The sequence below is a fragment of the Aspergillus lucknowensis genome, assembly GCF_044049455.1.
Source record: "Aspergillus lucknowensis strain CBS 449.75 chromosome Unknown BJX67scaffold_10, whole genome shotgun sequence".
Taxonomy (NCBI): Eukaryota; Fungi; Ascomycota; class Eurotiomycetes; order Eurotiales; family Aspergillaceae; genus Aspergillus; species Aspergillus lucknowensis.
Window position 1 is genome coordinate 410944 of NW_027263554.1, and position 13136 is coordinate 424079.

At 49.2% G+C, this 13136-nt stretch overlaps 5 protein-coding genes across 5 annotated transcripts; 2 read left to right on the forward strand and 3 right to left on the reverse strand.

Annotated features, from left to right (window-relative positions):
* Positions 1-587: 587 nt before the first annotated feature.
* Positions 588-2668, reverse strand: BJX67DRAFT_25805 (SET domain-containing protein). The gene is made up of 4 exons (XM_071026308.1): positions 2277-2668; positions 1675-2198; positions 1028-1613; positions 588-957 (listed from the first exon to the last, which is right to left on the reverse strand). Exons 1-4 carry the CDS (start codon positions 2565-2567, stop codon positions 874-876), a joined length of 1485 nt encoding a protein of 494 aa, XP_070888300.1. The 5' UTR covers positions 2568-2668; the 3' UTR covers positions 588-873.
* Positions 2669-3493: 825 nt separating this feature from the next.
* BJX67DRAFT_370912 (Ygr210 GTPase family protein) lies at positions 3494-5426 on the reverse strand (the record flags this gene model as incomplete). Its single annotated transcript, XM_071030992.1, has 10 exons — positions 3494-3520; positions 3670-3790; positions 3841-4020; positions 4066-4271; positions 4320-4531; positions 4588-4619; positions 4674-4767; positions 4847-5115; positions 5273-5334; positions 5391-5426. 10 exons carry the CDS (start codon positions 5424-5426, stop codon positions 3494-3496), a joined length of 1239 nt encoding a protein of 412 aa, XP_070888301.1.
* Positions 5427-6186: 760 nt separating this feature from the next.
* Positions 6187-7626, forward strand: BJX67DRAFT_26410 (uncharacterized protein). The gene has a single exon (XM_071026399.1). The coding sequence runs from the start codon at positions 6716-6718 to the stop codon at positions 7532-7534; it is 819 nt and encodes a 272-aa protein (XP_070888302.1). The 5' UTR covers positions 6187-6715; the 3' UTR covers positions 7535-7626.
* Positions 7627-8281: 655 nt separating this feature from the next.
* BJX67DRAFT_348114 (uncharacterized protein) lies at positions 8282-9565 on the forward strand. Its single transcript, XM_071028622.1, has 2 exons — positions 8282-8745; positions 8814-9565. Exons 1-2 carry the CDS (start codon positions 8698-8700, stop codon positions 9495-9497), a joined length of 732 nt encoding a protein of 243 aa, XP_070888303.1. The 5' UTR covers positions 8282-8697; the 3' UTR covers positions 9498-9565.
* Positions 9566-11043, reverse strand: BJX67DRAFT_348116 (40S ribosomal eS12 domain-containing protein). Its single transcript, XM_071028623.1, has 2 exons — positions 10654-11043; positions 9566-10459 (listed from the first exon to the last, which is right to left on the reverse strand). Exons 1-2 carry the CDS (start codon positions 10949-10951, stop codon positions 10080-10082), a joined length of 678 nt encoding a protein of 225 aa, XP_070888304.1. The 5' UTR covers positions 10952-11043; the 3' UTR covers positions 9566-10079.
* Between the last annotated feature and the right edge of the window lie 2093 nt (positions 11044-13136).

Below are 13136 nucleotides of genomic sequence, written 5' to 3' on the forward strand. Positions count from 1 at the left end.
CCCGAACTCCTCTCTTCTTGAGTTCATTGTTGTCCTTCGCTCACTGCATGCACACCCACGAGTGGATGGTAGCGTTCAATCCCGACATATCTTGGAAAACTCCCTTAATCCTCCAAGTGGCCACTGGTCTTCCCCGGTCGTTCCTCTTGGATGCGAGATTTCGATGCGGGAGTTGGCGTGGGACAGATCAAAGTGGGCTGAGCTCCCAAGCCCCACCACTTAAATCACACCACATCGTTGACGAAGGAGCGTATCGCCCTGACAGCCATCGTCAATGCACCATCTTTCTCTCGCCGCGATGACCGAGCCTTGACCGAGAAATCGCAGGTGTGGAAACTGGTATCCGCGCCGTTTGGTGGTGACGGAGCCCCCAGAAAATGGTTCAACCAACCACAAGGAACCGATCGATCCTCGTGTTGATCAGAGAGCAATAGCGTTTCTTCAACCCTGGAACTTCTCCTCTCCATACTCCAGAGTTATATCGAATTCGTGGCCCCACATAATCGAATTCCCCACGTACAACATCATCGCAAAAGGAGGACAATTGGCTCTCCAGCCCGACCGTTCCCCGGTTCCATGTCGCTGGGTCTACCTTCCCTGGGGTTTCCCCCGCTGCGATGAATGTCACGGCCGTGGATCTTGAACTCTGTCGTGGCAATCGTAAGCGCGTTCCGATATCTGCCATATAATCAAGATAGCACAAACGTAACGGCGACGACCCCGACGTCATAATTTGCTCTCTGAAACTTAAGCTGGCATCTCAGTGTCTCCAGACCTCAACCTCCCGTCACGTTCATCGAAGGTTTAAAATATGATGATACTTTTCGGTAATGCGTGGAAACTGTGAAGCTGATATGTGCTCAACAAGCGAAATCACGCAAAGTCATCTTCGACCTCGGCGGACTGTTGCTGGGCAAGATATGTTCTGACTGTTTCGCTTTTCATCAGATCATCCCTCTAAATATAAGACGGTCAGAAGTCAGTATTTTCAGACGCGTTCCTAGTTAAAGGGCAATGGAGCGCATACCTGTTTCTCCAAATTCCTTATCGCCGTCGCTAGCAACCTTCCTTCCATGCTTCTCAATTTAGTGACGGTGTTGAACACCTGCGGCCGGAAAAGAGCACGCATGTCTTTGCTCTCGCGGATGTCTGACACCATGCCCTCGGTTGTGTTCAGGATGAATAATTGGGTCTCCAGCCGTTCTAGGACAAGGACAACTGCGCGAAGTTGGAAAATTTCCCACGATGGGTCTACGGCTAAAAGGTCTCGGAGTTGATGAGGCGTTTTCACATCCTCTACCTTCCAGTTGATCTTCAATTCCTTTGAACCATCGTTTGCCTGCAATACGGCAAATCCAAGTCCATCTTCTTCGTTTACGCTAGCCCACCATACGATTGGGCTCTCCCAGTATGTCTCTAGTTCTCCAGACGCTGTAGATATGGCAAAAACACGGAGCCCGGGTATTTCCTTGCAGAATGCCATCTTCGCCATCCCCAGCGGATCGTCATCGGGGATATCTAAGTCGAGCTGAATTTGCTTCGTATCGTTTCTTTCTGCATCAAGAAAGCCATATGAAAAAACCATCTCAGCCGCTGACTTATCTTGACCGTACCTTGTCCCATAAGTTAACATCGGATCCCAGATGATAAGAATAGAGCGGAGTTGTGACTTACGAGATGGTAACTTCCTCACCCGATCGTAATTGCTTACCTAGGTGCAACTGAAGAATGGCATTTCCATCCGCGTCCTTTCCATAGAAGGCGTTCACAGCAGATTCGGGCGCATGGTTTGCCATATCGATGCATGGGACCATAGCATGTCCACAACCAGGCAAATCCACCATCCGTGACCGGAATACCGCATCAAGGTATTTCCAATCCTCAAATGTGACAGCACGAGTATTTTCGTCCCACCATAGATCCTGACACCACTTGATTTCCTCTGTGGTCTGGCGAAAATGTTCGAATTCTTTTTCTAACGCGGTGATTTTCGCTTCGTAAGCAAGTCTCAGAGATGTTCCACGTAGCAGTTCCAATTCTTCCATCGTCCAAAATGTTGGCAGCGGTATGAATGAGGGTAGAAACTTCACATATTCTGTCCAAGCATCGGCCGAGCCGATCTTAGACTTTCCTTCAAAATCTGGCGATGAATGCGAAATTTGGGTGAGCAAGAAAGTTAGGATGGCGCCTCTAGCTGTCTGCACATATTAGCTATAGGCTTTGACAGATCACGGTTCAAAATCACACGCTAAATTAATGAGCTATTTTGCACATACCTTCCCGAAGTCCTGAGTAGCTTCCAACACCTCACGAAGGTGGCGATCATACTTCGCACGATCTTGGACCATCTCGAGCGACAGAATCAAGTCGGCAGGCACCTTGATGAGAATATCTTCTTCCGGCGACTCATTGTTTTCTGATTTTCTGTCTTGCGTTGCAATGATTGCACCACCCTTGTCGGTCCCATCTTCCGCTCGCAGCTTTCCGAAAGTGACACCATGGAGAGAAACGCTGTAGAGCCGAGCAAAGGGATTCAAAGCTTCTACCGGAAGGTGTTCATGCTTCATAATGTTCCAATATGGCCTCTTGGAGGCTCGTGCCCATCCCAACGTCAGTGGATTTTTGAGGTTGTTCCCCGAGGTCGGGCTGTTGGGCTGCCACGGAGGGAAAGGAGCTCCGTTATGGATGGGCTCGTTATCGATAAAGGTGGTCAACCCTAAGCCCTATATTGGTCTCCATTCTATCATGGCGACGTCATGGGCTTGGCCAGAGTTTTGGTAAAGAGGCCTTCTAAATCTATTATATTGCCGGTACAATCGAGGTACGTTTGCTTGTTTTTTCGCGGATCCAGTCGGGACTATACCGTCTAGTTTATCCTCCAGTATGCCCTCTCGCCTATGTTGCGCTTCAAAAATCTACGGCTCTTTGGCCTCCTGGCAGCGGCTTCCATCAATAATACCACCAGTCGTCCCCCGTCCTACTCTAGGTATACAATATCGTCATAACAGTGGCATAGCAAAAGACTGGAAGGGCTCCTCCGGAGAGAAGCACGCCACTCACCGAACCAAGAAGGAGCACGACACCACAGACCCCCAAACAATAGGTTCTAGCCGATCTATGAAGGAGAGAGAGGAGGGTTATGGTGTGGGTAATACCGCGCAGTCGGACGCTGCAACCGAAAGAGGAGGACGAAAGAACGAGAGGAAGGCCAAGGAGGAGCATCCCAAGGCACCCGAGCCTATCCTTGGGATGAATGATGAGAGAGCTGGGGTGAGACAGTTGCCATGTTGCTCGCAAATTTCTGGAGTATCGCTAACGCAGATATTATAGAAGGGTGTGTGATTGCTGGAGTTTCCTTTCCAAACCCGGATACTCAGAGAGATCCCCTTTCGAGTTTACCTGTACAATTCATCCATCCTAGAGGGAATGTTATGGCGAAAAGGTCATTGGGCGCCTGGTTTCGGTAGTTTCATATTTTGGGGTATAGGTCCTTTCAAATGATGGGTTTCGAGGATAGTGCCTAGTTCTAAAAGTTATCGACGCATCAATTATCGTCGCTTATACCGTAGACAGTCATCATTCATCGTCCCGGTTTAAACGAAAGCACCTGGAGTAGCGAAGATGCCACATTAGCCTCAAGGACAACTTTCTGAGTCTCGGGAACCCTACGTCATGTTTTCCCACCGCAACTAGCTCATCTTCTGACACTCGAACGCCTCCAACACCCTCAATATAGGATATGGGTATATCGCCCATGATTTTGCGGGCAACATCACCCACAGTGCTGTTCCTGGTAGGAAATTTAGAACCAATATTATCAAGAAGGCCGAATTGACTCACTTCTTGACTACAACACAGTCCCGGAATGCCGCGGTACCAGCGCCGGCGGCGAATGTATGTAAGTTTTTTACGGGGAAGACTGGCACAAGTCCGAGGAGCTCAGCGGCTCGCGAAAGACATTGTACGACGCCAGTAGAACCGAATCGATATAGTACCATATCTTTCAAATTCTCAACACGGCTAGGCCGGGGTTAGCAGGTTCTGAAGGAGGGCTGCATGACCTACTTCTGCAGCTTCTCGTCCATCTCTTTAAGGCCCCCTCCGTCGGGATCACCATCTGCGATAAGGTCCTCTCTCGTATCTACAAACTCACTTCCTTCTGTATATTTTATGTAGCCTTGCTTAGCAAGTCTCCGAAGGAAGACCTCAGAGATCGCGGAGCAAAGGACAATGGTCTGTGGATCCTGCATTTTGGCGATCTTGCTGATATTCTGTGGTACTAAATTAGTACTGGGAAGGAAATGAATGAAGACACCAACCTTATCCGCATCAGGGTGATCAATTTTATTGAGGGCGAAAATGGTCGGAAATTTTTCATCAATGAAAGCTTGTACAACTTTCTCTATTGTCTCATCCGACCATTCTTCAAGTGGCTCCTTCAGCCCAATCCTGTCTAAACACCGTGCAACAGTTGATGGCGTGCTCCCATAACCAGAGAACTGGGTTTGTAATGTCTCCACTGCAGTTGCCTCTACCTCCTACCGTCAGCATCATCCCCAGATAGAAAAACGGGGCCTGCCCGCTCACTTATGGCCATATGTCTTCGTTTGACTGATCCCCTAGAAGGCATTAGCTCCATAGAATCTGTATCGCCAGGCGGATTACATCTGCACCATTTCTGCATCAGATTTCCTTGCACCCACCGCACAATTTCTGACCTCAGCCATTCAATGTCTTGTGATGGGTCGTAGCCGCGTGTAGCCTTCCCTGAAGTGCTCCAGATTGTCAATAATTCCGAGTTGGTCAACGTTTAACTATCACAGCCGCTAGTGTTCGGGGACCGGACCTTCTGCGTCTGTCGTGCCACTGACGTCGACAACGTGGATCAAAGCATCCGCCTGGCGCAGGTCATCTAAGAACTTATTTCCCAAACCCCGCCCTTGATGCGCTCCTGGGACTAGCCCCGCAACATCGAGAAGCTCAATGGGGACTGAGCGTTTTCCGTCGGTACAGCTACCATAATTAGGCTTGCATTTGTCTGAAACATTGAATCGCTTGCAGGCGCAGTCTATTTGAAGATAGCCAATCGCACGTTGCGGGTCAATAGTCGTGAATCTGTACAGCTAAAGATCAATCCTGCCCGACAAGTTGTATTTATGGATGCGGTAATGCGCTGGGGGAGCGGAGAAAGGGAGAGGCTCACGGAAAGTTTCCTGAACAGAGGAACTCTATTAATACGCGAAACTGATAAAGTATTTGCGCAACTAAAAACATACCAACTTTTGAAGAAGCATCGGTCAAACTGTTCAGTGTGGTTGACTTCCCACTCGATGGCTACCATCCTCAGATCAATGAGCGGGGTGCCTTTCGGAGCCAACGGGCAAACTGACCTTCCCAACCAGCCCAATCAGCGGATCTCTGGGCATAATGAAAAATCTAAAGAAAATATAACATATATGAGGAAGCAGAAATGCCAAAGGAGCAACAGACGCCAGCCAATCCAGGACAACACAGAAATTGACCTTTCTTCTCAGCAGAAGTTCCCATGGATGATCACCTGACATATTAAAATTAGAGTTGTTAAACCCGGCCCGAAAATCCGACCCGCCAAGAAACGGGGCCTTCGTTTCGAAGATCAGAAAGTAGTTCCATAGCTCTGCAATACCATGACTAGTATTGTGTTCCATCGCCTCATATTACTTATTTAGCGCACCCTATCATACCTGCGTTACAACAGGTCGGCAGGAAGTTATAAGCAACTGTATTCTGGGAGGGGGGGGCAATAACTGGGGGACACTTTCCAATAAAAGCGACTTTTAAAAATTAATTAAGTTTCTTTTATTTTTGTAAGCTGCAGGCTTAAATATCTAATCAGAGGTGTTCCAGAGCTAGGAAGCCAGCTCTTAATTAAAGCCTCATATAAATATATTTTCTTACAACGGGAATACAAGGAAATTGGAATTAGCAAACTAGCTTGGACATACCAGGGGGCAAAGGCATAAATTAGACACCTAATTATTCAAGGGTTATGTACTAGAGCGAGATGACAGCAGATAGAGAAATTGAAATATGTCAAATAGAGATGAATGTGTCTTAAGCTGTGCCTTGAAGCCTGGTGACAAATTTCGCCGGCACCTAGAATCTCAAACACAGCAAAGGTAACCTGGAACGAGCGCTCGATCCAATTCCTGAGCTTCACAGCATTCAAGGAATCCATGTCGTACGCAGAAAGAGGTTTATTAGCCTTGATCAGTCCGTCCAGGCGCAACATCTGCAAAAGCTGGCTCTGGAAGAGCTCGATAGCCGCTGTGGTGAGAGCTGTGGTGTCTGCCCCAGTGCTCTGCATGCACAGGAAATCGTTCACGGCCTGCGACTCTGCGCTTGCCACGTTCTGGGTCTGGGCTTGCTGACCAGCCCCGGTGCGCGACAGGGCAGAGAAACGAACGTCCCCTAGCAGTTCTGATTGTGGCGGGAGAGGGTACGCAAGTGCCATGATTAGTTGCGCGGATGGGTCGTGGCCTACACGACCCATGCTCTGTTGATGTTGAATTGATGTATCCTCCTTCCATCCAGAACCTCCCTCTTGGCTGGCCATGTCCTCTGTCCCTTTCTCTCTGCCTTCCCTCGCGGCAAAACTTTCCTCGTCACCGGGGGAAACACTGGGGTTCGATTCTACACCGTTCAAGAGCTAGCCAAACATGGTGCCCGCGTGTATATGGGCGCTCGAACGCCTGAAAAGGCCACAGCCGCAATCGACAAGATCCGAGCTGAAGCCCCTAACGCCGATGTGCACTTCCTCCAGATGGACCTGATGAACCTGCAGTCCGTAGTAGCCGCCGCGAACCTCCTCAAAGCAAAGGAATCAAAGATCCATGGCCTGGTCAACAATGCCGGTATCATGGCGACCCCATTTGCACTCAGCCCGGATGGATTTGAGGCCCAATGGCAGACGAATTATCTCAGCCACTGGCTTCTGATGTGGCACTTGCTCGACAGCTTGCTCAAGTCTCTTGAACAGGACGGTCTCGCACCCGGCGCCGTTCGTGTCGTCAATGTCACAAGCGATGGACACAACTTCGCCCCAAATGTCGGCATCGACTTCAAGGATATAAACCAAGAGAAGGGCGGATTGTGGTCGCGCTATGGCATGAGCAAGGTCGGAAACATCTTGCACGCAAAACAACTTAACAAACTCTTTCGGCCTCATGGCACCGACACCGAGAGAAAAGGGATCTGGACTGCCTCGGTCCACCCTGGCCATCTTGACACCAATATCAACAGGCAAACGGCGTTCCCGAAGTTTGTTAACACTCTTTTGAAGGCAGTAGGTGCATACTCTCACGCGAGAGAAGGTTCCTATAACTCTGTCTTTGCCGTCGCATGGCCCGACTTCAAGATAACTGACAGCGATGAGTACTTTGTGCCTGGACAGAAGAGAAAACAACCCAACAAGGTTGCACGGGATATGGAGCTAGCCGGACGACTCTGGCAATGGACAGAAGATGCGATGCGAATGAGAAAATTTCTTGAATGAGCTGAAGCATCGGGGAGTGGCCACTACATTATGACAACTATATCTGGGACTTCTTGTTTATCTAATTTCATACCAGTCGAGCTCATTCCACCTCTCGCTATTTAGTGCGATAAATATGTTTTATTCTTGCCTATATACATACACTACTAGTATCATAGCAAGTATCACATACAACCGAAGAGCGGCCACCCACGCTGAAGAGTCAAGCTGAAAGCCGTTATTATTTTCCTAAGTGTAAGCGGACCAGGGATATCATATGTAATGCAGCCTGAGCGGCTGTGTGGTTGTTTATATATATACTATGGTAGATGTCGACGGCGCGATACGCGCAGGAAAAGCCATACCGGCTTAATAGCGTCATCGAAGTTACGCCGCTACGCACTTTGGTGTACGGGAATAATCGCATCTGTGTAGAGCGGAAAAGGCAAGAAACGATCTATTAGAAAGGTCCAAACTAGACATGAGAGATTGATGATGAAGAAGGAAAGAATCTATCTCAGTGACAAAACCTCATATTTAAACCAATAAGAACAAAGTGAAAGGGGTAAACCCTTTTGTAGCTTCTACCTTGCTTTGCTGTTATATTTTTTTGGCAAAGCTCCCAATCCCTCCTGCAGCTTCCTTAATCAACCTGCAGGCTTCTTGCAAACAACTGTTGGTCCGCAGGACCTTCTAGAAGAATTCTATGCCCCCTACAATACCTCCAGCATTGCCTCAAATAGTACCTTAAGAGAAATTAGGTATTTATGGATGTTTAACGGCTCTTCGGCGACCGACATGCAATCCATCAATTGCAGAGTCGCTGCCCGGCGTGCTGCCTGAGGCATGGAATGTGACGTCATGGAATGTGACGTCAAGGATGCCACTCTTGACCAAGGATTGCATCAAAGAGCCCGCTCGCTTTATGGGCATCGTTCCCGCAATGCCCCAATCTCCGTCCATGGGTGTCCCGAAAGGTCGTTCCAAGATCAACACCACTCGACCTATCATAATGACATCACCCAGGTGTACTGAGCAACCGAGCAACGGCTATATCGCTGTCCTGCTGCAGGCAGAGGATTTCAAGAACAATTACCTTTACATTGAGCTCTTTAACGATTGCACTCGGATCTCCATCGCACGTATCCCGACGTCAGCATAGCCATCTACATACTATAACCACAATGGATCTCCAGGGAAAACCACTTTCTTCCGGCGGGCGAGGCGTTAAGGTACCTAGAAGCCCAGTTGAAACCTTGCTGCTGCTTTGATATTGGAGCCTAACGCAGTCAATCGACAGGTTACTACCAACCCTGCATCTGAGCAACCAATCCACGAACCATCCGGTCCCGTCGTAAATGATTCCCTCGCCGCCGAGTCTGTGAGAGGTGGCGGCTCATACAACGAGAACCGCAGCGCGCAGCCTCTAGGAGTTTCCAGCAAGAACACCACCACAAACATCACCGACACATCCGCAGCCAACGAGATACCGTCCGCCCCTAGTGCTCATAGCCGTGGCGGCCCCTTCAAGCAAGAAAAATACCCCGAAGCCCTCGGTGGCCAAGCAGACTATCCCGGCGCCCACATCCCAGAGTCCGGCTACGTCGGCGGACCAACAGGAGCAAAGAAGGAACTAGGAATCAACGAGCACGAATACCCAGCCTCGGAGAAGCTATCTCAGCCCAAGCCTCAGGCCAAATCCCAACAACAGCCTAGCGGTGCTAGGGCTAGCGGAAGCGGATATCAAACTCGGAGCGCTACCGCTGCTGCTCAGGGCAGCAAGCAGAGTGAATTCCCGGATGATCCGAAGTACAACGCCAGCTTCAACTCTGAAATCGGTTCCGAAGATGATCCTGGTCGCCTGGCTGAGAATAAGTTCCAGCGGCGAGAAGCTAAGACCAGTGCTGCCGCTGCGGCTCCAGCTGAGAAAGGCACAGGCAACAGAACTTGGTATGACCCGTTGAGCAGCGATCAGCGAGCTTAATCATAATATGTTTCTGATGAACGACGCAATGGATATTAGAAACTGTATCAATAAAGGCAATTTGAGGGACTAAATAATTTGGATTTCCTTTTGCTTCAGTCTATTAGTATTCTTCCTTCTGGTTTGGTCACCCGTAGAATTGATCTAAGTACTGTCAGGAACAGCCATTTGAATCAACGTCATGAAACCGTGAACCAACGGGCAGACAACCTGGAAAGACTGTTGGCGGAGGTATATTGCCACTCTGTTTAATACCCCGGGTAAAATGAATCTGTCTGGCGCACCAGTCGCCGCTTACGCTAGAAAGCTCAATCAGCATAATTGCGGCCTGGTATTTTATACTTCCTGCCTTTTCGTACACCGATTCAAGAACGCCGAATTTTGCAACAATCATAACCCGATCAACCCAGATGAACACGTCCGAAGATCAGATCCCAAAGACATGCGCTGTCTTGTCAAACAAAGTGAAACTATACAGTCGAGGCAACTGGCAAGAAGCATGAATAAACCGTATTCTTGAAAAAAGCAAAAAGAAGTGAGAGGAATAATGGCCCTCCTCAGAGTCAGACGTCAGATGACATTTCATAGGTTCACCTGCGTAAGCTCTTTCTGAGCGAGCTTTGCCAGTTCCTGGAACACTTTGCTAAACTCTTCATCGTCATCATCACCGCCCTTCTTGCCCTTTGCTGCCGACTTGGGTACAACCATCGTAACACTCGTAGGACGCTTCGTCGCAGCGGCATTGCCGAGTTCCGCTCGAGATGTGACGAAAATATATGGGATTCCATGATCCTCGCATAGAACAGGAATGTGTGAGATGACGTCCATTGGTGAAATATCCGCAGCAAGGACGACGACTCCGTTGGGTATCGAGAGATTTTGGTTAGGTGCAGGAACTGGTGACTTCCTAAGGGCTTTGACAACCTCTTTAACACCTCGCTTGAGGCACTTATTGACGGCAGCTGTAATAAAGCGAGACGTTAGAATATTGGAACCAACTGCAGAGTACATCTGCCTGGCAAATGTAGGGTTGAAAAAGTGTGGGTTTATCAGCTTGAGGCGGTGTTTGCAAAGTGCTTGAAGGCACAAGGAAATTCAATGCACTGAAATTGGAGAGTTCCATGGCCCATCAGGAAGGGGTTGAAATAAAGCTTACCCTTCTTCACACTCTTCAGGGCCTTCTTGGCCGCCTTGTCTTCGAGCAACGGCCGGGCAAAGGGTACGAGCGCTCCAATGGGGCGGTCAGTAACTTCGTCTCCCTGGGTCTTAACGACGCCATTAACAGGCGTTTCGGCAGAGATTTGCTCTTCGATCCCCTTCAAGGCGGCATCGGAAAGGGTAGCCTTGTCCTTCTTGTCCTTCTTGTCCTTTTTGCTCTTGTGGACGCCGTCCTTCTCTGAGCGCTTCTCCTTTTTCTCGTGCTTATCCCTCTTCTCGGACTTGTCCTTCGCCATTATCGTTATTTTTTGCGTTCGAGAAGCCGAACCACGGATCCGGGGAGGGTAATATAGTCGGCGCAAAAGGTGCTATCGTTGAGGAAGAATTGTCACTTGATGAAATTGGGAAATATTTCAAAATTTTGGCGCTAATCCTTTTTAGGGGGTCCAAAGCTCTTGCCCGCCGCCGATGACATGATGACTCAGCACGTGCCCAATCGGGGCTCTTCGTCCAAAAACAATGCAGCAGCTCAACTGATCTCCACAGAGCTTCATCTTTGACACTCGTTCTCGGGTTGCAACTCCTCCTAAGGGATTGTTTGGGCGTTGGCCCTCTATGCTACACGAATTCTCGTCAATAACCGAGGAATTGACCTGCTGAATAGTTCGTTAGCACTCCACTCGTCAGAGTACATTGCAGTCGCCGCGCGGCAGACAGCCTTCCCCAGAAGGCTGTGAGATTGATTTGCTTCAGATGGATTTGAGTAGAAGCTCAAACCAATCTTTGGGTTCTCCGATCCGAGACACTTCGCCCTTGTCGATCCCCCCAGCTCGGAGCGTTTTGCGGCAATCTATCCGTTCCTCTGTTCCCTCGAAACCTGGTAGGTTGGCGACTTCAGCCCAGTCGCGCGTTATCTGAGACTGATTGTAAGGCAGACACGGAAAAGGATGAATTGCGCGTGCAGGTCAATACTCTGAAGTATGAGCTGGAGAACTTTAAGCAGGAACGTGAATTGATGGCCCTACGCCATGAGAAAGAGATCCGAGACCTTCAACTCAAAGCGGATGCGGATTTTCGAAAAGCGCAAGTGAGTCAACATGGTGCACTATTGAATTGCCTTACTGCAGTTTCTTACGTATCTCTTTAGGCTGCCGAACTGTCAAACAATCGCGCCAGTCATAAAAGTGAGACGCTTGCCAAGGAGCTGAAGGAAGCACAGGATAATGCGCTTAGCGAGAAGGTTGAACTGGAGCGAAGGGTCCGAAGCCTCCAGGATCAGAATCAGAGTTTGAAGGAAGAAATTGAGGACAATAGAGCACATTCGCTCGACCAGGAAAGGCAGGCCAAATACCAGGTCAATGAGCTTGAAACAATCCGGTCATCTCTTCAGAAAACGCTCGAGGAACTTCATAAAGATCTCGAAAATGCAAGGAACGAAGCGCAGACAGCACAAGATAAGCTCCGTGGGCGTGATTCGGATGTCGCCAATCTGGAAGCGGAAAATATTCGACTCAAAGCGGAAGGGAGTGACGCGGAGACGCTAGTTGTTCTCAAAAGAGAGCTTTCGGATCAAGTCAACCACATCAGGAGTCTGGAGACAACGAATAGGGAGCAGAGTGCGGAGTTGCGGCATTTACGAAAAGTGCAGCGCAATGTCGAGGTAGTAGAGGAGCAAAAGAAATCATTGGAAAATCAGCTGCAGCTAATGAAGGAGGTCGAAGCCGAGTTGGGAACGGTTCAAATCCAGAAACAGATTTTGGAGGACGAACGACGATCGTGGGCCAGCCTCTTACAGGACAATGATCAGCCTCCGGAATATGATTCCCCAGAGGCAGTCGTTAAGGCTTTGCTGAAGGAGCAAATCGAGAAAGTCAGCGCACTTGACAAGCTCGGAAGCGTTGAAGCACAGTTTTTGGAGAAGGACGAGCTAATAAAGAACCTGGAAACTGAACGGTCAGGCTTGAGACAGGAGCTCGAGAAGCTTCGCGCTGCAGGAACAACAACTGGAGGGGCCATGGCGGAGAGTCGTGTTAAAGCTCGACTCGAACGGCAACGAGCACTTGCAATGAAGGAAGTGGAGTATCTTCGGGCTCAATTGAAGACCTTTGATACCGAAGAGGAGACCCTGAACGCAGAACAGGGCCAGTTTGATGCACAAAAGGCGGAACAGATCGCCAACCTTGAGAAGATGATCGACGAATACCGACAAGAACTGGCAAAGGCTCACGAAGACCTCTCCAAACGCGAATCGACCCAACAAGACCTGTCGGGACCCAGAGGAGTTAAACGGCCACTTTCACCCGCTGAAAGTGATGCAGAAAGCGAGCGGCTCTCTGTCTTATCGAGGAAGAATAGGACTCTGCAGGAGTCACTGTCAAAGTCTGAACAAGCCATGAAACTTCTGCGAAAAGAGTTTGAAGCTACCAAATCTCAGCTCAAATCCCTCAAGGCCAAATCACGAACTCGCATCCTGGAGCTTCG